The sequence below is a fragment of the Sphaerodactylus townsendi genome, linkage group LG02, assembly GCF_021028975.2.
Source record: "Sphaerodactylus townsendi isolate TG3544 linkage group LG02, MPM_Stown_v2.3, whole genome shotgun sequence".
Lineage (NCBI taxonomy): Eukaryota > Metazoa > Chordata > Lepidosauria > Squamata > Sphaerodactylidae > Sphaerodactylus > Sphaerodactylus townsendi.
This window is the reverse complement of record NC_059426.1, coordinates 88,419,534-88,443,091: the sequence shown is the minus strand read 5'-3', so window position 1 is coordinate 88,443,091 and position 23,558 is coordinate 88,419,534. Positions and strand designations below refer to the sequence as shown.

At 40.5% G+C, this 23,558-nt stretch overlaps 1 protein-coding gene across 3 annotated transcripts in view; it reads left to right on the top strand.

The window, feature by feature from the left end:
• Positions 1-22,983, top strand: part of TRIM66 (tripartite motif containing 66) — a 62,563-nt gene extending 39,580 nt beyond the window's left edge. For all 3 annotated transcript variants that reach the window (XM_048486193.1, XM_048486192.1, XM_048486194.1), the window contains 10 exons: positions 9,554-9,826; positions 10,430-10,655; positions 11,667-11,727; positions 13,484-13,658; positions 14,369-14,712; positions 17,568-17,700; positions 18,667-18,741; positions 19,355-19,507; positions 21,070-21,288; positions 21,586-22,983. In XM_048486193.1, coding sequence (XP_048342150.1) covers positions 9,554-9,826; positions 10,430-10,655; positions 11,667-11,727; positions 13,484-13,658; positions 14,369-14,712; positions 17,568-17,700; positions 18,667-18,741; positions 19,355-19,507; positions 21,070-21,288; positions 21,586-21,645 — 1,719 coding nt within the window. In that variant the 3' untranslated portion in view covers positions 21,646-22,983. The remainder of the gene's footprint in view (positions 1-9,553; positions 9,827-10,429; positions 10,656-11,666; positions 11,728-13,483; positions 13,659-14,368; positions 14,713-17,567; positions 17,701-18,666; positions 18,742-19,354; positions 19,508-21,069; positions 21,289-21,585) is intronic.
• Positions 22,984-23,558: the final 575 nt, after the last annotated feature.

The following is a 23,558-nucleotide window of genomic DNA, read 5'->3' as shown; positions in this document are numbered from 1 at the left end:
AGTGTTTTCCAGTATTTTTCTTGTGATGAATTGTTGAAGGCTTTCACAGCCAGAATTAACTGGTTGTTGTGGGTTTTCTGGGCTGCGGGGCTGTGATCTGGTCGTTTTTGCTCTTACTGTTTCACCTGCATCTGTGGTTGGCATCTTCAGTGGTAAGATGCCATGGGAAGATGTGTTTCTTCCAGCCACAAATGCGGGCAAAATGGTAGGAGCAATAACTACCAAACCACGGCCACACAGCCTGGAAAACCCACAACAGCCTATTTTCCTTACCTTCTAATTGTGTATATTCTTCTAAAGCTTCATGGTAAAAAGTTAAAAGATGTGTGTGTGTTTGTGACCAGTAGTTTAAATTCAAGTACTTGGGTGTAAATTCCAAAGTGTTGCTGAAACATTGTGGAACACATTTATTTTTTGGCTACTGCATGATAACCAGAAAGGGGCTGTCAGAAGGAACCTCAGCTGTTCTATCCTTATCCAATAGAGGGCAGTACAACCATGCTACTGTTTCCATTGTTGTGTGTGTGTGCTTTTTTAATCTGGCAAAAATGATCCTATCCTGAAGCGCTGTGATGCACAAAGACCACAAAAGGATGGCTGTGACATTTGTGTAACCCCAGTTTACAATGCAATCACAATAGCAATAAATTTGGAGAAGCTTTGCATTTACTCAAGAACAAACTGTTGTTGTTTGAATGTACAAGAAATGCAATGAATATGCTCTAGGTCAGTGGTGGCGAACCTATGGCACTCCAGATGTTCATGGACTACAATTCCCATTAGCCCCTACCAGCATGGCCAATTGCTAGCATGCTAGCCCAATCTCATCAGTTCTCATGAAGCTAAGCAGGGATGGTCTTGGTTAATAGTTGGAGGGGAGACCACTAAGGAATTGCAGGGTTACTACACAAAGACAAGCAATGGCAGTCGACCTCTGAACCTCTTTTGCCTTGCAAAACCTACAGAGCTACCATAAATTTGCTGTGACTTAACAGCACTTTCCACTACCAAGATTATGGGTAGTATGCAAAATATAGCAGCCAACAAACAAACAAAAAACAGCAAAGTACATGAGGGCTCTTAGGGATTTGAGGAATGGGCTCCATGCATTTGGTTTGCTGACTGGCAGGCAAACACCTTCATGTCTGAGGGGAACCAGATGCACAAGATGAGCCCAAGGTCATCACGACATGGCCCTGCACACTTTGTTTCAGATGCTTCCTATTTCTACAAGCAATCTATTCAGTGACGTAGGGATAGATTTTTAATGGGGGGATTCGAGGGTGAGGCCACGCCCCCACCCACCCCTGGGGGTGTGACCATGCCTTCCCAAGCCCCACCCCTGGCCTCAGAGCTTATAAAAGTAGCTCTCCAAGGCCAGGGATGACAGACTCCCCTGCCCCGCCCACCCTGCTCCCCCAACCGGCTGGGCTCCCAGCCAGCAGCCGGCAGTCCCTTCTGCCCTCCCCTCTTGGCAGAAGTGTAGCTAGGAAAAATGATGCCAGGTGCAAAATCTGAGTTTTGTGCTGTCCCCCCCCATGGGCGGCCACTGTGATGCTGGAATCCACCCCCAAACAGCATCACTTTCAATGGTGTTTAAACTAGGGAGCCCAGATTCTCCTTTGGTGTTTAAACTAGGGAGCCCAGATTCTCCTTTTAAATCCACCTTAAAGGGAGAATCTGAGGTCCCCAGTTAAAACAACATTAAAAGTGATGCTCTTTTGGGGTGGATTATCCCCCACCCTGAAACAGCATCACTTTCAATGTTTAAATGGGGGACCTCAGATTCTCCCTTTAAATCCATGCTGAAGGGGGTGGGTTTAAAAGGAGAATCTGGGGAAATTGGGGGGGGGTGCCTGCTGTCAGGGGTGCAATTGTTAAGCTAGCAGCACCAAACTTTCGGGGTATCTTTAGGAGACTCTCCTGATCACACTACCCAGGTTTGGGGAAGTTTGGTTCCGGGGGTCCAAAGTTATGGACCCTCAAAGGTGTAGCCCCCATCTTCTATTAGCTCCCATTGGAAACAATGGGGAATGGGGCACTTCCTTTGGGAGTCCATAACTTTGGACCCCCTGAACCAAACCTCACCAAACCTGGACGATATCATCAGGAGAGTCTCCCAACAAATCCCTGAAATTTAGGTGCTGCTAGCCTAAAAACTGCACCCCCTGCAGGCCAAAAACTGAAAAACACTAAAAATACCAAAAAATCACAAATGGGGCAGAGCTTCAGACATGTAAGGGGGGGGGGGTTTGAACCCGAGAATCCCCTCCTTACCTATGTCCTTGAATCTGTCATATACATGATAAATCACTATAATAAATAAGTAATGTTTTCAGGCTAGGAAAATACATAACTTTTTTAAAAAGTGTTTTGTTTTCATAGCTTTTATTAAAACCACTAATTGAAATAACTGCAACTCAAGCAAGAAAACCCATCACCAGATGTCACATGTGGTATTCCATCCTCTATGTCTGTATAACTGTCAAAGTGAGATGTATCCACTCTGTCACTGGGCAGACAGCTTTGTAATAGTAAAATAGTATTGTTTCCTATAGTAGTATTTTATTAGAGAAAAAGCATTTTTGCTTGTGTGTTAAGGCAGATATTCCCAAACTTTTTCAGTTGTGGAGGACTTTCAGGAGAAAAATTCAACACAGAGCAATATCTTACGCCCTTATGCAAAAGGCATGTGGCGGAAGAGGATAGCTTAAATTTTTATCTAAACTGAATTTTTACTATTGAAAGTCACATTTTGTTACATTTGTCACATTTATTCCATTTTGTTTGCGGATCACTCAGAGATGCTTCGCGGAGCATCAGTTGCTCCTCAGAGCACTGTTGGGGAACCACTGTGTTAAGGTATATGTCCAGTTCTTATAGTAATATTATCATAAGCAATGTGTGTAATAATTTTGGCTGCTGTGGTGATCAGGTCAGCAAATTGAAACTAAGCCCTGAAAAGACAGCGGCTAGTTAGGAAGGGAGAGATCTTGAATGACATTCTCTTCACTTTTGATGGAGTTCAGTTGGCTCTTGCTGACTCAGTTAAGAACCTTGGGATTATCCTGGACACAACATTATTATTGAAGAAGCAAGTTAATGCAGCTGCAAAAAAGGCTTTCTTCCAGCTCAGTCCAGACTATAAGATGACCCCTTTCCTTAATAGGGCTGATTTGGCCACCTGGTTCCATTCCACAATGATATCAAGTCTGGACTATTGTGATGCCCTGTACACTGGTCTCCCCTCAAAAATCAGTTCAGCAACTCCAACTAGTTCAGAATTCCATGGCTTTGCTATTATTGGAAGCTAGATAGAACATGCATTTTACTGTCGTATTCCTGGCACTTCACCGGCCCATCAGTTACCAGGATAATATATACAATGCTCTTCAAATCTCATATCTGTGAGACCATCCCTCCTATTATGCTTCACTACAACAGTTTTGCTCATCGGAGCACACAAATCTATGAGAGCCAACCAGCAAATGGACAAAACCTGAAACTGCTTGTACATTTGCCTTCTCCATTGTGGCTCCCACCTTATGGAATGGCCTGCCCAAGGAGGTCAGGAAGGTTCACACTTTCCTGGCTTTCCATAAACTATGCAAAACTGAATTCTTCAAGAGGGCTTTTCTGTGCAGGTAACACAGTAGTGCTATACTAAACGCTTTGCAAAATTACTTGGATAAATTATTAGGGACTGTGGTTTATACTAGTATGTATGGATTGTTGAAACCAGGATCCTACTATGGAATTTTGCATCATTTAATGTGTCATGTTAGTACTTATGCTTTGCTTCAATTTGCTTCTAGACTTTTAGTTCTACAATCCTAATTCCAATTGCATCATTCATTGAATGTCCCATCCTGCCGATTGTATTAACTCACTCCGTGTAATCTGCTTTGAGTCCAAGTGAGAAGGCAGACTATACACAATGTAAATAAATACAATAACTTGAAGTTTAGATTTTGTCTGCATTCTCTATCACTCCACCTCCTTCAGATATTTCAGTATCAGATCTGTTTCCTGCTTTGGAAAAACTGTGATAACTGGTCATATCCAGAAGTGGAGCGAGGGGGAACTGCACCCGGATGCATGCATGCCCTGTGCCCCTGCTGCGGTGTCGCCCACCCCGCCCTGGAATGCCATGCCACACCCCACCACGCCCCCTTGACAGCCCGGCCACGTCTCTGCTGCTGCTCCGCCTGGGGTGTCACACCCCCCCGCGCTGTAGGCGTTACACCACTAGTCATATCTAAATGAATCCATGTACATTATCTTAGTTAAATATATATTCTATTTGTTTAAAAAGATAGATAATAAACACTCATTCAGATTGATGGCCCTTATATTGTAGTATTTCATGTAATGTTCTGAATGATGTCTATAATAGACCCCAACTGTAGATGCCAAGGACTGAACATGAAGCTTAAAAGTAAAGCTTGTGCTGTACCACTGACTGCTCTGTTTTGTTTGATTTACTTTTCAGTTTATGTGCAGAATTTGAATTATTCTCACAAGACTAGGGCCTGGATCCCCTGCAAATCTCTGCGGACAGAAAAGATTCACCTTCAGAGCAGGACTTCCTACTCCCACTGCAGCCAAAAGAGGCTGCCCCCATTCTGCTCCTCAACAGAAGGGAACTGACCTCTCAGGAACAGCATGGGGGGCAGGGGAAATCAGTGAAAATCACCCCCTTCCTCTACTGAATGCAACCCTGGGACAGCTGAGAGAAACAAAGGATGGGATAATTACATACTGGCAAGCCCTAGGCCTGTGAGACAGAAGCTGTGTTGGTAGCTCAGAAGGATTATATAGAATTAAAAAATGACACTCAAAGCTCCTATAGAGACAGTTTCTGAATCTCCAGCTCTCATGTTTTAGAGAGGCTTAAATTTGCCCATGAGGACTAGCATCTGTTTTGTAAAATAAGAAGTGGGATTTGCAACCTTATGGAACATCATATTTTTGTATCACAGCTGTGAGTATCCAAACTTAAAACCTGACTAAATAGCATAGTTTAATCTTGTAACTTTAGGATCCAATCCTAAACTTGCTGTGCTGCTAACTGTATGCTTAAGAAAATGGAGATAAATTGCATCACAGTTGTGTCAGGTTTCCATCTACTGAAATACAGCCCTCTTTCTGGTTCCACCTAACCAGATTGTTTCTTTGATAGTGCAAAGTGGATAGTGCTTTCATAATGCTGCTGAAAATGTTGTATTTTCTACATTTCTTTCTGCTTGTGTGTCTGCATTGCATTGGCTTTTTTCTTTTTTTTTGAATTTTTTCTCTCCCTCTAGCGGTCACTTCAATATTTCATTGCTGTATCATCATCTTACTCCCAAGCATTTTCAAAATGCAGTGGAATAAACCAGAGATACAGTGATAAAATATTGACACATTCACTAGAGGCAGCAAAACGCTTGCCGAAAAGGGGGGGGGGGGATCCAATACAGAACATGCACACAAGGGATGAAAATGAGATGTGGAGAAAAGCCCTATTATGAGAAAGAAAATGGTATTTAGATACAGATATCCCCTTTCATTCCATCATTAACAGTTAACCCTGCATAAATAATTTCTTTAAAGTCAGCTGCAATATCCAGTTTAGGTGCCTGTTAACAGCTTTTTATATTCGTGTTTTTGTGTTTGTCCATAGTCGTAAACTTAGCTTTGATAAATCCATGCAAATTTTTTTTAAAAAGATCAGATAGCAACCCTAACAGTGCAATCCTAAACAGAGTTACATCCTTCTAACCACTTCAGTGGATTAAGAAAGTGTAATTCTGCTTGGGGCTGTAGTGTAAATGTCACATGGTATTATGCCAACACTGTATAGGTGTTACTACACTGGTGCAGGCAGGTAGATCGGCTGGAATAAAGATCAGGTCCTTTGGATTTGTGACAGCCAGAATTTCAGGAACATTGGCTGATAAGCCAGACCATTTTTCAGGTAGCAGCACTTCAGCAGGAGTTCCTGGTGCCTCTTGGATTAGCCAAGTTTATTTCTTTGACCTGATAAATAATACATGATGCAGCTCCTGCTGCTGGCTATTTTTTCTTTCTCCCTCCATAAACTATCTCCATTTTCTTGGGATGAAATGTCAAAGAAAATGGAGCTAATGCTACTTTCCCCCCCCAGGAATGGAAGGGCTTTGGGACAGCTGCACCATTGCTGAGCAAGGCAAGCAAAGAAGTGGGGGATGCTTGTGAAGGGTATGACTGCACTCTGAGTTATCTCCTGTTAACTGCCTTTGAGTCGGTGCATTTGTTTAGCCTTGCAGTATAATGAGCTGCCAGGGGGACTTCTCCACTTCAGAGGCACCTGCCTTACTTTGCAGCCATTTGCTCTCAGTAATTTCTGTCCAGTTTCTTTCAAAAGAGTGGGTGTAGCCTTAACAAATCCTAAACCATGACTTTAATCAAGGTAGGCATTTGCATCTCCACTTTCCTCTGGGGTTTGTAATGCATGCCGGCATGGGGTTTTTAAAAAAGGGGGGTTACATTTGTCACAATGATTTGAGCATGTTATTTATTATTCCATTTTCATTATGAAAGTGGAGCTTTATATGTTTTGCTGACTTGAATGGCAGCCTGACATGCAGAAATATCACATATCTCTATGCCAGGAATAGCTTGAAATTCATACAAACAAGATTAACTCACTGAATTGCTGCTGATCAGGCTACTGTTAAAAGCACAGGGGCAGAATCAGCAAAAGAAATGGCTGTCTAGCCATTATAGTTTAAATATTTTGAAATAAAGGGGTGCAAAACAGTCTGTGATATCAAGAGCATCATTCCTAGATTGCTGCTGCAACTAATGGTCATGCTGGCATGGAGGTGGGAGATCTGTGAATACAACTCTGTAAATCCTCCCCCCCCCTTCTCCCTCTCTTAAAAGCAAGAGGGGGCTGATCTGGATCAGAGCCATGATGCAGTTTCACTAACCCTTTCCCCCCATTTTGACATTACACATATCTCCTGGGAGTGCTGTCTGCCCCACGGGGAAAACCTTTCAAGCTCCCTTGTAGAATGTTAGCTGCCTTGTGGACTGCTTCAGTTTGAATATTTTAATAAATAAGTAGCTACCCCTTCCACATTTGTCACTTGTATGGGGACAATAGCAGCTGAGGGGTTTGCTTTGGAAAAACAGTGCAGGGGGAAAAGTCAAACTGGGGTCCTGGGCTAAGTTGTCCTCCGCCACTGCTGTTTTTAAGCTGTTTAGGGACCTCCCATTCCCATGTTTTGTTTGGCCCTTTGTGCAGAAGGGATGTGTGCCTTTCCTAAAAGGCACTGAAAAAGGCAGGGATGGATAAAGAAGGGCAGATGAAAGGGCAAATGCAAGCCGGCTGCAAACATGATTCTTGAACTTCTTATACCAACAGTCACTGTGCAAGAGTGCATATAATGAATGCTTTCTGAATTCTGAGAATGGAATCCTAAGTCATCCAAAATTTTTAGACAGCTCTGATCCACTATTTAAAAAATCTAGCTTCCTACAAATAATTACAAGAGAAGAGATTTACCTCCACCTGCTAATGGCAAAGGGATTTATTATTTGAGAGAGATAGAATTAATATGGTCTTAATGATCCCTGCTTGCAGTGCATTGTTCACCACTTTTGACAGCAGCACTTTGGATCAGAGCGTAAAATATGTCAGCTTCTACCATGTGCTTTGATATAGACATGTATATTTTTGTACTGAATGATCATAATGTTTCCTCATCAGAATTCCCTAGGGTGAAACATATGGCAGCTTGATGGCCTCATTTCCCCCTCCCTGCCTAAAATTAATGTTTTGTACTGACTTGATGCAGTCTATTATGCTTCTTTCATATGCTTCCTATAACTGGAACAAGAATAAGAGAAAATAGATGCATGTTTCTCTGTAGAATTTAGTCTTTTAAAATGTATTAGTTTCAAATCCATCAGGTGATCCTGCAAAACCCTGCTGTTCAGAGTTCTGAGGCTACAAAATGTTTTTCTGTTGAGTCCTTTGCAGCAAGATCAGACCAGTTTGTATAAATGGCTCAATTTTAAAAAGTACTGGGATACTAATATGAGAAGCTGGATCTGTGGCTACTGGTCCAGACTTTACTATTGGTGGTGCCCTGGCTTTTTAAAACCTAGAAGGCAAAGAAATGTGGGGTTCAGTCATAGTGATAAAAAGTATCCCTTTCTGCACAACCTTTTAAAGATGTTTTGGGGATATCTTTTAAAAAAGTGTCTGCTGATTTTTTTGGTCTAGTCAGCATGGACAAATGAAGCACTAGAGGAGCCAGTGGATTTTTCTCCCTTCTCCTCTTACTGCTGCTTGAATCCTCTTTGCCACCCACCATTTGCTGAAGGTTTCCCAGAGATGTTTCCTCAGCTTGCATTGCTCCCACTTGCTTTTCCTGCATGTAAAGTACATGAATAAAGTTAGTTTTTCCTGGTGATTTTGGGAACATGTCTGTTTCCCTTTTGTTTCAGTGTGAAACAGACTCAAAATCTGCGCATATTGATAATTCTCGTATTATGTCTGTGTAGCTTCAAAGGAATCTCATTGAAAACAAAAAAAAAAAAGGAAAAACCACACATTCTCGAGATTGTCAGGAAAAACTAACTTTATTCATCTACTTTACTTGCAGGAAAAGCAAGTGGACATTATACAAGCAGAGGTAACTTCTGTGGGAAACCTTCACCAAATGACAAACAGCAGGGAGAATCCCTGAAGCAGTGGCAAATGGCGGGTGGGAGCTGCAGAGAAAATAAATGTGAAAGCTTTAAACTTGGGTGGACTGTTCTCCACAAGCATGGGGACTGTTCTCCACAAGCATGGACTGTTCTCCACAAGCATGGGGGAAGCATCTTTAAGCCAACTTGTGGGGAAAAGATTGCTAGTTTAGCGTTTTCAAAAAGTGATGGGTTGAGCTGAAATAACAAGTCCTAAAGGTATCTTTGGTAAAAAAAGCTGAGCAGAGTTCCTTCTCAAGATGCTTCTTTTAATGTCCTCAGGATGTTTTATTTATGTTGTGCAGAAAGTGTCTACATTGAGCTGAGAAGTGTTATCCTCTACTGCTCATCTACAGTGAAGATCAGTGCTTCCTAATGTACCATATGGAAAGTGAAGGTTCAAAGACCTTGAAACTGATGTTGGCTATGCATATTATGAAAATATTCAGAAAATGGGTATGCCACATTTTTGGGCAGACTTCAGAATATAAATCTGTGAAATGCAATTGGGAAAGGCTTGTATGACCATGAGGATAAACCTCATAGCATTTTGCGACGTAGATTTAACTAGATGAGATGTTTCAGAATTAGGTTCTACACAGCTACATATGAGTAACAGTTACACATCATGAGAAAATAATTCTGTTATTTTCCTTCCTTCTCCTCCTCTTCTGGATTCTAAAGTGGTGCACAATAACCTAAAAGATCATAAGCGTTTAAAAAGGGTATAAATAAAATCACACAATATTACAAACACAACTTAACTATGAAGACCTCAAAGAAAGTACATTTCCATGTACACTGAACTATGCATTATCTTCTTTTTCAGCATTCAGGTTCACTGAACATCGTGGGTTCATCAAATGCTTTAGAAATGGAGTTGTCCTCAACAAGAGTATCCAGGTCATCTGATCTACAGACACAAGATGCCTCCGCTGTAACCTCTGGCCAGTCTCAAAGTGTGCCACATGTCCCAACTGTGCAGTTGGAACCGGCACCATGTTTCAGCCTGGCCTTGGACAGAACTATAAATGACTCAAGCTTTGAGAATACAGATCACTTATCAACAGGTGCCATGTCTCTGGGGAGTGCAGTGTGTAAGGTAAGAACTGTAGATAGTGGCAATACATTTGTTTAAATGGTCACCCATAGTATTGTAACATGGTGCTATTCAGCTGTCCAATCATGGTCTTCTGCACATCCCACATGATACTGATTGTCCTTTTGTTCAGAGTCCTATGCAGAATAAATGTCCTTGTGGATTGTACCCCCTAGCACATACTGTAGATTGTGCTGCTGATCTGGCTTTTTTTATACATATATAGAGGTTCCTGCATGCAAGAGCTACCCCTTGATATCAAATAGAGACAGAGGTATGTGTTGTTTCCTGCCTTTGCAAAAACTATACGTGGAGAACAACACAACTGGAAAGTTTCTTGAACAGATAGCATTTGTGCCACTTTTGACCCTTAAGAGACTGCAGGCTGGATTCCAAAGCTCTTTACAATATCCCATTTTAGTCTGTGATTCAAAGGACAAATAGGCAAAAATCCTGTGGAGCATGCCTAAAGCATATTATTGTGTATGTGGGGCTCAGAGGCAGGGCAGCCATCCCCAGAAATGTCATAGTGTTCTGTGATTATTATTTTGTCAAGATTGAAATTAAAAGCAATTTGTGCATTTCAGTATCATGTTTTCCCTCTAGCTTGAAAAGGAAGGCTTTGGTCCTGTGAATTATCCCCTTGGATGTGACCCTGCTATGGTTGAGGCAAATGACAGTAATGAGTTAGCTCTTCCAGTGGAAAATATTCTGGAAGAGCCAATTAATCTTTCAGTTAAGAAGACTCAGCTGTGTGCCTCCCCAAACATCTATACCACCAACTCTTCTTGCCTACAGCCCTCTAATGCACTGCAGCCAAGACATATTGAAGGTACCAAGTTTTTCTTCATCTTCCTTGGACTTTCTGAATAATCACAATTGTATCTGTTTCAGGAACAACTCTGAAATGTAAGATGTTGCAGATACCTTCTTTGTACTTTTGGCAATAATCATAACATGGCTTCTGAACTGATCTTTGATTTTCAAAGAGTTTGCCCCTCAACATTATGGAGATACATGCTTATGAAAAATGGGATAGAATATTTTGGAATGACTGTTTCAGACCTAGTGGATAGCAGTCCTTAGCAGAAATCTAGACTCTAGAGCTTTCATTTCGTTTCAAATGAGCCTAAAGATGATTCTTGTTAAGAATCTGGGGCACTTTAAACTTTACTACCGGTAATTTGATTCAAAGTTGGGTGGATGACACTAATTTAACAAATATACTGAAGTGGAAAATGCAACAGAAGGGGAAAGGTAGGGGAGCAGCAAGACTTTATGAAGCTATTTTCACGAAGTATCCATCAATTCATCATCATGCTTTAATTCTTTTACATGAAATGATCTCAGGGTCCCCAGCAAACAGACATCTTTTCATGACACAAACAAAAGGTATATTGTAATGTCTTAGTGCAGACAGTCTTTGATAGTCTTCTGACATGGTTTTAACACTATAGGTTTGTGTCTTGTTCAGCACCAAGATGTAACATGTTTGTATATACTAAGAACTGGAAGGGCACAGTTTTATGTCAAGAACATGCAATTCACATAGCTTGCATATTCTTTTCAAGTACTGTTCTTTGTCCAAATAATCATTTGTGTGCAACTTTGTGGACTTAAGTCTCTTCTTGAGGGTCTTAAAATGCTGAAATTTGAATGTAGTTTTTCAGGGTCCAAATTTAATGTCAGGACATTGATTCAGACTGAAAATTGATCCAAATGAGACTAATCCACTTTTTCCAAAGTAGCTTGTAAATGTGAAGAGGAGGTTGGCTTCTCAGATCTACTGTCTCTTGATGTAAATAGAATGTTCTGGTATTTATTCATTTTCTCCTCTTCCCAGATTGCCATAAGTGTGAAGACCAACATTTTGAAACGGAAATTAAAAATAATCAGAACAACAGGTAATCAAAATTCACCAAAAATTAAGACACAGCCTGGTTATATTTATAGATTGTTTTTGCCTACAAAGAAAAATAATTTGCCAATTTTCTCTGTTCCGCTGAAGACTCCCACATCATATCTTATGCTACTCGCAAGGTTCCTGGGAACTTTGGAGCAATTGTGTGCAATGTAGTGGAAAGGGAAAGGTGAGAAAGATCTAAGAAAGATCTAGTCTCTGAGCAGAGTTCTGTTCAAACTTCTTTGGACAAAGGCCTACTATTTATACACAATGTTTTCTGACTGTTCCAAATGTTTTACACACATTAGCTCACACTCAAAACAACTCTGAAAGGTAAGATGATGTAATTATCACCATCGGACAGACGAATAACTGAAGCTGAGAGACAGTGACTTGCCTAAGGCAATGAACTGATTGCTAATCAGTCACATTGTGACAAAACTAAGAGGTGAAATGAGGTTTCATCTCAGGGCCTATGACCCGAACCAACATACTAGTTCTTAAGCAAGTAATGGAGAGAGAGTTGAACAATGGAAGTCTTTATAGTACAGGGCAGCAAACTTAAGCCAGCATAGACCAGTACCAATCCTCGGACTTCTTATAATGTTTTTAGTTCTCTGAATTTCAGCATGCTTTTATAAAAGTATTAGAAATATCTGAAATTACTCTCAGTTTTACTGAAATGTGAAATAATGTATGTATTTAAAAGGTACAATATGTACCACATTGCTGTCTGCTGAGCGTTTGTTATGAAAACTAATTTGTAAAGTAATTCATTTTTGTTGATATTTACATTTTACAGATTTGGAAATCTGAAATACAGTTACTCTGAAAGCTGTTTTCCTTGATTCAGGCATACAATATCATGGTTTCGTAATTGCTAGTATGTGTTTCTGTTGTCAAGGATATAGCAATCAGTGATTAAACTTAATGAAATATAGGGTTGGATTGAGCAAGCATTTTCATTCTGACTTACTACAGCCCCTATTCTACCTGGATTTTTTCCCATGCAGGCCCAATGGTCCTCAACAAAGATTTGTTGGTGGTGCCTCCTTTCTTTTTCACTGGGTATGCTGGTTGCTCCAACTAGTAGCTTCAGAACATTATGAATATGGCACTCTAAGATTATCTAGATATCTCTCCTCCAATTTTCATGAATATGGGCCATGCATACTTTGTTTTAAAAACATTCTATACCAAGGCTTGCTTCTGTGGTTCTCATGCAGGATAGAGATCATGCATGCATCTCTCTCACATATGACTGGATCTCTCAACTATGGGGTTGTGAGAAGTAAATGTTGACTTTCCTTTCATGTACTTGTGGTAAAACTGGCAGTAATGGGGAGTTTAAGCTGAGGAATGGTACAGTATAGATTGAACATGTCAGATCTCAGATGCTAAGCTGGGTCGGTACTTGGGGGAGAGATCTTCAAGAAAAACTCTGCAGAGGAAGGCAATGGCAAACACCTCTGCTTAATTACTTGCCTTAAAACCCCCACCAGGGACTGCAACCTGACAGTTCTTTAGACACACACATACAATGGGAAGTCAGTATGAGGAAATATTTACATTTAATTACCAGAACTTGTAAATGCTAAAGTATCAAATTCTTTGATTGAGACATCAAATGTATTAACAAAATTCTATTAGGACATTTTGATTAGCTATATAAAAAGACAAGCTGGTCTGTTAAATTATATGTTGGTAATAAAGGTAAAATGGTGACTTAATACTTAATATTGTCCAATTATTTTTAGAGCTTGTGCCAAAGAGGTGAAGATCCCTTATGTGTGCCTGGAGCGACTGAAGATATGCACATCAGAATCTGGAGAACTTCCAGTATTCAAGCTGCAGCCAAAGAAGAATGAACATGATGGGACTTTTCTGTTGATAATTGAATGTGGTACTCAGTCTTCAAGGATGGCTATCAAGGTAAACACGACTGGTTTGATTGCTTTCTGCTTTCTTTCTACCTACACAAATATAAACCCAAATATGATGATCTTGATCACTGGATTTGGTTCTGGAAGTATAACACCTCTTCATTGCTCTTTAGTCACATCAGTTCTCTGTGACAGGGGATTTCAAAGGGACTTTGTCTATAGATGAGACTTTGTTGTTCAGTAACATATTGCTTTTTTCCAGTTCAAGCTCCATACTGCCTATAAATCTCTACACAATGATTCATACAACACTGAGAATCCAGTGTGCCAGATAGGAAGGGAAAGTTTCATTCCACTATATCTGGCACAATGGGCAGGGTCCAGAATGATCAAACATAATCCAGTCTACCCAGCAATGTTCAAATTGAAAATCAGTTATTTTTCCAAATGATTGATGCAATCATTGCTTCAATAATAATCTGTACTGGGGACGATATAAGTTATACTTGCCATCTCCATATTATTGCTGTTTTTATTATGTTTATTCTACTATTGGATACTGTTTTAGATTTTTTAAAGTTTGTATTAGCACTTTATAATATTTTAATCTTATATGAGATACCATGTGTGCCATTCTAACCTCAGAAAGATGAGAGATGAATCTTCTAGATAATAACATTGGAAGCATTTACTGACTATATTTCAACTTCTACATTCTGATGCGTGTTTTTTAAATTTGAATTTTACTTTTCCTACAAGGTCAATCAAGGGAATCCACAAAATGTTGTCAATCAAGGAAATCCACCTATTGCTAAGGTCAGTCAAGGAAATCCACCTAGCAAAGGACTAAATGCCAAGCCTAAGACGACAGAGGACCGAAGAATCCTTTCAAGCCAACCAGCAGAGCAAGCACTGCCTTCTTCTGAGGATCATAGGCTCAGTAACAGCCTGAAGAAAGCTGTGCTTCCCCAGGAAAACAACCCCATTGAGAACGAGGACTTTTGTGCTGTTTGTTTGAATGGAGGAGAACTGCTGTGCTGTGATTACTGCCCAAAGGTGTATCACCTATCATGTCACGTTCCTGCCTTGCTCAGCTTTCCTGTGTGAGTGCAAGTACAACAGCCAGTATATTCTATTTTGAATGCATGTATACAATATTTGGGACTTTCACAACCTACTTTTTTATTATAAACTGTGACTTCTTGCAGGCAGCCTTATTGCCCTGGTTTGGGTGCTTTTGTTAGATGGAATATTTCAGAGTTTCTTTGCAGCTTCATTGTCTTCCCATTCAATTTTCTGTTTGGCTCATTTCGCACATGCAGAATAATGCACTTTCAAACTGCTTTCAGTGCTCTCTGAAGCTGTGCAGAATAGCAAAATCCACTTGCAAACAGTTGTGAAAGTGGTTTCAAAATGCATTATTTTGTGTGTGTGGAAGGGGCCTTTGTTTCCCTGGGGGTTTCTCCAACCTCCTTAGATCCAATGTTTCCACCCCCAGTGCACCGGGGGAATGTTTTATTCCTTTTCTGGAACATTTTGGGCATGCTTTATTCCTTTTTGGAATTCAAATAGTACCACCTACCATGCTGTCCTTAGCCTGCTTTTAAAAAAAATCAATTTGCATTCTAGCATGCCAAAGTGATATATCTCTGCTGCCCATGCCTGTTTGAAAATGCAGATCAGCAAGGTTGTGTTGAAGTAGCCTAACACATAGCAACAAGCCTGAGGGAGTTCAGGGAGCCTCTTGGGAGAGAAAAGGTATATCTGCATTTGTTTTCCATCTGGAGTGATGAGATGGTCTAGGATGTACTAAGAAAATACCACTGCAACATTGACTGTTGCAAGTGAATCACTGAGCAGAAAGCCAGCCATAGCATGATGGTAATTAATCTACTTGGAAAGAGATTTGTCTACCTAAATATGACTCACGCACATACAGCCCACCCCCGCCCACTGAAAAGAGAACTTGTCAACCAAATAGCTATACCACTCAGGAGAGAAAGGCATTTTACTGACCATTGTTTGAACTGTTACCTTCCCAGACAGGAGCAATTAGGGCAGCAGTCTATCTACTAGGGAATTTTACGGTTGTCCCTATTGTGATCTTTATCTTCCTCCTTGAAAAAAAAAGAAAAATAATATTGTGTCGGAAATGAATTAGGAAATGTTTTATCAACAAAAACTGGAATGATAAACTACACACCTGGAATCCCATTTTGTGAAGAGTAAATAAAACAGTTAGCAATATAACATACTGCTATATTTAATAATATCAAAGAAAGAACATAGAAAAGGAAAACATTCTTCTAGGAGCAGCAGTGGCGTAGTGGTTAAGAGCAGGTGCATTCTAATCTGGAGGAACCGGGTTTGATTCCCTGCTCTGCCGCTTGGAAGCTGTGGAGGCTTATCTGGGGAATTCAGATTAGCCTGTGCACTCACACATATGCCAGTTGGGTGACCTTGGGCTAGTCACAACTTTTTGGAGCTCTCTCAGCCCCACCCACCTCACAGGGTGTTTGTTGTGAGGGGGGAAGGGCAAGGAGATTGTAAGCCCCTTTGAGTCTCCTGCAGGAGAGAAAGAGGGGATATAAATCCAAACAACTCCTCCTCCTCCTCCTCTTCTTCTTCCTCTTCTTCTTCCTCTTCTTCCTTTTCTTCCTCTTCCTCCTCCTCCTCCTCCCCCCCATTTCACTAATTACTCCTTTACTACTTCCTAGTAGTCTCTAGGTAGCCCAACACCAGTCTGAATTCAAACAACACATTATTGATCATCTGGGTGGCGCATTAGATAAACCTGCCTTCTTGTCTCACATTTGTTCCCTGGCAGCTTTATGGGGATTGTAATTTCTCAAATTAGCCTTCCTTTTCTTGGGGAAGCAATACAGAGATCAGCCATAATCTTTGCAGACGTTGATTAGCAAAGTAAAAAAATGATGAGGTTATTATTTGCGATTCAAAAAAGGGGTGCTAGTGAACTGTGCGCCCAATGGAAACAAGTACTTAGTGAGATGGCATATGACTAGTGGAAAAACAGGAGGCTGTGGACATTTTTCATGGTCCCTGCATCTCGATATATTGCTACAAAGCAAAACAAAAAAACCCCAAAGCATTCCCACCCCAGAAAAAAAAAATGCGCAGAGTCATATAGCATGTAAGGGGCAAGCAAACAGTGGCAGAACTAAATGCACAGAACTAAATGCATTGTGTGGATCCTCTATTGCCAATGTGTCATGTCAGAAAATGCACTGGAAACAAGGAAAACACAGACAAATGCTGCAGTGTGGAAAACACCTGTGGCTTATTTTGTGTCACTCACACTGCATCTGTGCTTTGCAATGGCTACTTTCATGTTTGATACTTACACTTGATACTTACATTGCGGCACTGCCCCGCTGCCTCCAAGGTTTTTTTTTCAGTGGCACAGGGAGGACAAAATGCAACCCCCCAACCAGAAAGCCCTTTGTAGGGCTTACTGGACAGTCCAAGAGCTGGGGTGCCATGCAGCCGGCCCTAAACCCAGGATGGGAACCTAGTAACATCAGTTTCACCCCTGGTCCATCCCTCCATGCTGGCATCTAATTGGGACACCAGCCCAGACCCCCTGTGGCCTGGACTTCCAGGTTTTGTGGCAGCGAGGCTGGGGATGGCCAGACCCAGTGTATCTGGGTAATTCTTCCATCAGGGTAATTGCCCTAGGGTTGGCAAACACACCAGCGTGATGCCACAGTGCTCCTCATGCTCTTGTGCTCCTTCCCCACTCCTCCCAGATGGGACTGTTAGCTGTACTTGCCTGAGACAGGCATAAAGTCTTATAGAATCTTCAATGTCATCTTCCAACCTAGTGGGCTTCTGCTTGTGGTAGCCAATACAGCAGAATTTTTGTGTTTTTGTGTTTTCTTTCAGGCACCCAGTCATCTACAACAACAATCTGCCTTTGTGTTTTGTTTCTGTATTTCAGAGGGGAATGGGTATGTACACTTTGCCGCAATGTCGAGAAGCCAGAGGTTGAATATGACTGTGAAAACACACGCTGTGGCAACACACTAATGCATGCAAGAACACTTTATGGCCTTGATGACAATGATCAGAAGGTAAGTCTAGGTATCATCTAAGGAATATAGACAAGGAATGACAAAGCCTCTTTTTTCTCCAATGATATGCACAGTCTCTTAAATACATGTTCCAGGAATCACTTTATGGAATAAAAAGCAGAGGTGGGATCCAGCAGGTTCTCACAGGTTCCCGAGAGTAGGTTACTAATTATTTGTGTGTGCCGAGAGGGGGTTACTAATTGGTGATTTTGCCACGTGATTTTTGCCTTAGTTACGCCCCTCCTCTCATCTCATGACTAGTAAGCGGCGCCGAGGAACTTCGAAGCAGTCCAGCAGGAGGGTTCACCGGTTAATGCGTGGCAGGTGCCATAAACTAGCGTGCATTCATTTTTCCCACCCAAGGACCGGTATGGCAGCGGCTGCTGTCCTGCACACAGCCCTGCCCAGGAATGCCCTCGAATGCCGATGAATGCAGCGGCGTTTCGCGCGTTGGTGCTGTTGTTGTTGCATAGCCAACAGCCCCAATGGAAAAAGAGAAGTCGTGCCCCGCCCAGCCCCATTGGCGCTACACCACAGTTTGAATCCCACCACCATGGGAACCTGTTACTAAAATTTTCGGATCCCACCACTGATAAAAAGGCAACCTAAATGTAGCAAACTCCATCTGTGGTGAACATGTTAGTGCTCTTTTGGGTTAATTCAGAGCTATGTTTGGGAAGTATACAATACTTTGGTTTGTTCAAATAGTCTTGTGACTTCTTCCCCAGATTTTGAGATCATCACTTCTAGGACATGCAAGAATATCTTTGAAAATGGGTAGAATCAAGATACAAAACACAGTCAAGTCCAAACTAGCTAATCCCTCATAATTTTAGCTGGATTAGTTAGAATATGGAGTAGGAACCTTGAGAAATAAATTACCTATTCAAAAACTCTTACATGAAATCAAATAGGCATTGACACTTCTGATTAAAAAATAATAAATTGTCAACTTCTGTTTTATAGAAATGTGAGAAACTGGTACTTTCACTGTACTGCAATAGTCTGAGCCTACCATTCCATGAACCAGTCAGTCCCCTAGTAAGTATTATATAACATCAAAAACCATTTTGAAAATCCTTATTTTGATCTCCTATCTTTTTCTTGTTCTAGTCCATACTGTATTTCTAGGAAACAAACCTATTGACTTGGCAGGTACTAATTTGCCTCTTTTGGTGAAATGATTGGTAGGTACTGTACTATAAAGTAATCTAATCTCAGGTCTGAGAGTGAACATATATTTCTGTAGTGATTTTGTTCACACATATTGAAAAGGAATTTTCCCATGCTTGTGAGAGTGATCACAGATTGTGGACCTTATTTCTGATTCACAGGAGCAATCCCACATCTTTAGTTCAATGGTTTTAATCATTAAATAGATTAACCCCTTCAGTGCTTTCCTATGCCCTTTCCGTCTTTCTTTCTAAGGCAAAACAAGGCTCTTTTTCACCTGATGTCTATTAGTTAGATAGTTATTTGCTTAGGAGTTCCTCATAGACACAGCCTGACTTACTCTTTACATACTCTTCACTCAATGTCTTATTTGTAAAGTGAAGAAAACAATGGTCTAATTCACAGGAATGTTTTGAGTCATGTTAGACTACTGTGATGATCACTACTCTAATCCTTGACCTATGTCTGTCTTCCTTGATAGGCTCGTCATTATTATCAGATCATCAAGAGGCCTATGGACTTATCCACTATCAGGAAAAAACTCCAAATAAATAACAAATTCCACTACTCCACCTCTGACGAGCTGGTAGCAGATGTGCGCCTTATGTTCTGGAACTGTGCAACATTCAATTATGTAATTATCTGTGATTTAGAAAGTCATACATAGGCTGATTATACACTGGTGTTCTGCCCCACGCTGAAGGGAGATTCTGTTTGGGGAAGAGCTTCTGTTATGGATGCCTTTTCCTCACTCTCACACTAGATGTGGGGCAGATCCCATAATCTTCACTGTTTGTCAGAGCAGGCAAAGAGTGACCTTTTCCTCTACTTTGCAAAGAAGACAAATAAATGGCCATGCATAATTCTTTACTTTGAGCTTGTTTTTCTCCACCCTGCTTCCCTTCTCTACTTTTGCTTCCCTGATGATTGGGAGGGCTTTTAAAAACTTTATTTCAGCTTCAAGCATTTGAACCATATTAGATCTATTGAAATAACGATATATCTCATACAGGAATATTGAAATACAAGCCTCTCTCTTCTCCTGTGGCAGCAGCAGCAGGAAGTGTGTGTATGTGGGGACTGGGGGAGAGAATATCACTTCAAGGACATGGGTTCCCTTCTTCAGCAGCATGTGGTCCAGGGAACTGCTTTGCCCCTTTCATTGGGGAGGGGGTTATTTTTTGAAAGGGGCTGCAATTTTGATATAACTGCAATAGTAGCAATATCAATGTAACAGTACTGTGAAGGGATTTAACAAAGCCAGCAATCTTGAGACTGCTGGGTGTGATGAGATTTGTGCCTTTAAGAGTGAGTGGATGGGTGGAGTTAAGAGAACTGGGAAAAGCACAGACCTGGGAGAGTTCAACAAGCAAGCTGAGCAGCAGGCAGGGAGTGCCTCCTTGCATGTAAACAAAGACCCCTCTACAACCCCACTGTGCAGTGAAAAGCTTCAAGGTTAGCATTCCATGCATAATGGGCCATAATATCACCAGTGCAAAGAACTTTTTTTTCTTGCTGTGAAAATTTTGATTTGGAATTTTGTTCCTTAATCCAGCTCTGAATTGTCCCAAGGTGGGGTTGTCAAACTGGATGTACACACTGTGTGTTAGAAATAAAAAAGGCAAGGTAGCCACTGAGTATAGTTGATAAACACTTTTAATCAATATTATCATAGAGGCAGATGCATACTGGGCAAACACTGGCATTAGATTTGAGCTTTATATTAAGATAGGCAGGAAAGTTATGAATAATTTTGAAGAATGGAAACTTTGCAAAATGGATGCTGGACCATATTTGCTTATGTCCTAACATGCAGGTCAAATCCATTTACAGTGTTCTGTGAAACTCATTAATGCCTTCGATTATGAAAATGAGGTATGGCCATAGTTCAGGAAATAGTTGTAAGGACAGACACATTGCTCTGCAACTACAAAATAATTATGTCAAAGTTAAGGTTGATGTTGTCTGCTTATATCCTAACAGCTAAGTGACAATGAATGCCAAAAATGCTAATGATTAGCATTGTCAGCAGTGACTGTAGAGTAAAGGCAATCAAAGCAGATAGTGGGTGAAATGCTTAACATCTGGTAGGTACATTAGAAAATCAAGAGGCTCCTGTTCCTAGCAAGAGAGAAAGCAGGTCTTACACAGTAAACAATGCACTGTCACATTACTTTGTGTTGCCTTTCCTTGCAGCCTGATTCAGAGGTTGCTGAGGCGGGACGATGCCTGGAGATATTCTTTGAAAGCAAGCTAAAAGATATTTACCCAGAAAAGCATTTCTCCTTGATGCAGCAAGATGATTCGGATTCAGAGGAAGTGGAGCACGAGACTAGCCAGGCAGCTTCCAAGGAATTCCATTGGCCTTCATACAGACAAGAGTGTATCCAGCCCAAAAGAAGGCGACGACACGCTGTAAGAATGCAAAAACAAAAACATTAGGTTGCAAAGAGGCCACACTTTATGCACATGTAAATCCTTGATAAAATATATGCAAATGTGCTGTCCAACATGGGTCAGTTAAGACTGGTTTTTTCAATAAGCTGAATTCCACAATGGCCACCATAGTGAGCGTTATACATTTGTTTTTGGCAACCAAAGAGCAAATAAGAGAAGCTACCTTTCTATTTTACCAAGCAGAAGACTATGTAAAATTATATTTGACAAGACTCTATCTTCTAGCTATTTATGCTTTGTTTCCTTTGTATGCAGGAAAGTGAAAAAACGAAAAGACCGATGTTTTGGCCAGCTAAAGGACTTTCTCAGGTGTGACCTGCACTGGTGCTGTAAAGAACCCAAAATATCTTTAAAAATAAATGACAGTCATAAAAAATGTTGGAGGAAATAAGAACTTTCACTTAAATACTTCACTTAAATTTCACAATAGTGACTGACCAACTTGACTTCAACACCCTTTGAGAAGATTACATTTTTAATCAGTCCCCCACTGTCCTTTCTAATAATTTGTATTCACACTGATGGTTTGGTCATATGCAATAGCAACTATTGATAAAATAGGATATTTGTTATTCTGGTTTTTAAATTATTTCATACAGTCCTTTCACTTCAGAGGTCATAACTAACAACAATTTATTAATGTTACCATTACTAGTAATGTTACCATTACCACAAGTTTATATTGGATAAAAAGGGACCATTTTACTCTAGGTAGCAGTGTTTATGTCTGTTGTGTCCATATTGAATGAAATGAATTCAAAATATATCTAGAATGAGAAATGTACCTCCCAGCTCCATAAAGTGACAGACCTGCATACAAGATCTATCCCTTAGTTCTGGAAATTATGTCTAGTGCCTTCTTCACTCATATGAACTGGAGGATAATCATGGGCTGAAATGGTTCAATATTTCTTAAGTGGGTTGGAAGTCCATCTGATGCCACTAATAGTTGAGACCATACTTGTGTCCAATGTATGCCTTTGTATGTAGTGCAGATGGGGGCTGATTATGCAGCCTGTCATTGTACATGACCACAAGAGTGATCCTGCTACGGAATTTTTTTAAACATGCAGCATAATTTTTTTTCAGGAACTTTTTCTTACTCTGCAATTTGAGCACTAAAGTATCAAATTTTAAGGGTAAGAAGATCTCATGCAGACAAACTGTATGGATTATTATTGCAAATACAGTTGTTTCAGTCTATATAAGACCTGAAGTTCTTATCATAATGCCCTGTCCCAATCACAAAACTTCACTGTGAAATTTCAGCTGTGCTACATTCTTTCCAGTCTGGCATTCCTTTACTTATGTTTAGCCTCATTCCTGATCTCAAATGAAATACTGAAAATAAAAAAGGGTGACATAGGGTGGAGTTTCATCTGGTTTTCATCCAGCTGTTTAAAATCAAAATTAAGTCCCTAGTGATATTCCAGTTCTGCTACATTTCCTATAAATAATAAAAGATTTTAAGCACAGTCTATATGAATGTATCAAATAAGGTAGACATGGATGTTATAGTAGATAACACTGTAAGTGAGAGTTTACAGATTAGCAAGATCTTCCAGTTGTCCATGTTAATATTGACAAAAATGCTGTAGAAAAGATGTTGTCTCCTTTGCTAATGTATAATAAAACCTTCACCTGAAAAAAAAACCTCCCCAAAGCTGTTTAGCTCTCTTTCCTTGTTTATGTTCTGGCTATCATTCCTGACATAATTAGCTTGTCAATATGATGAGCTGCAAGAATGGTCAAGCCTCTTCCTGAAAACTATGCTTTCCCGTATAACCTTTTGCAAAAAATATACACTCAGTCTGATTATAACACCAAGGTAACCACTGACACTTATTTTTACCACCTTTTTCTTTCAGGGACTGAGGTGGCTCAAAAATACGGTAGTGTGAAGTAGCTAGCCACTTTCCCTCAGCTCTGTTATGACACATCAGAAGGCAAAGGGGTGCTTGTTGACTTTTATTTTTCTTTCCTTCTCAGACACTCCCTACTCTCAGGCGCATTAAAATAAATATACTGAGGCAGAAGTAAACTTAAGCAAGAACACAGATTTATTTAACAGGCAGAAGAGATGGTAAAGGGGTGGATATTTAAACTTGGAGATGGATGGCTGAGTCAAACAAGGCAAGAAACAAGAGAAATATATTTACACTAATTACACAAGAGAGCTTGGCAGAGAGACTTATAGTTTGGTTTCTTTAGCACAGCACTTAAGCTTA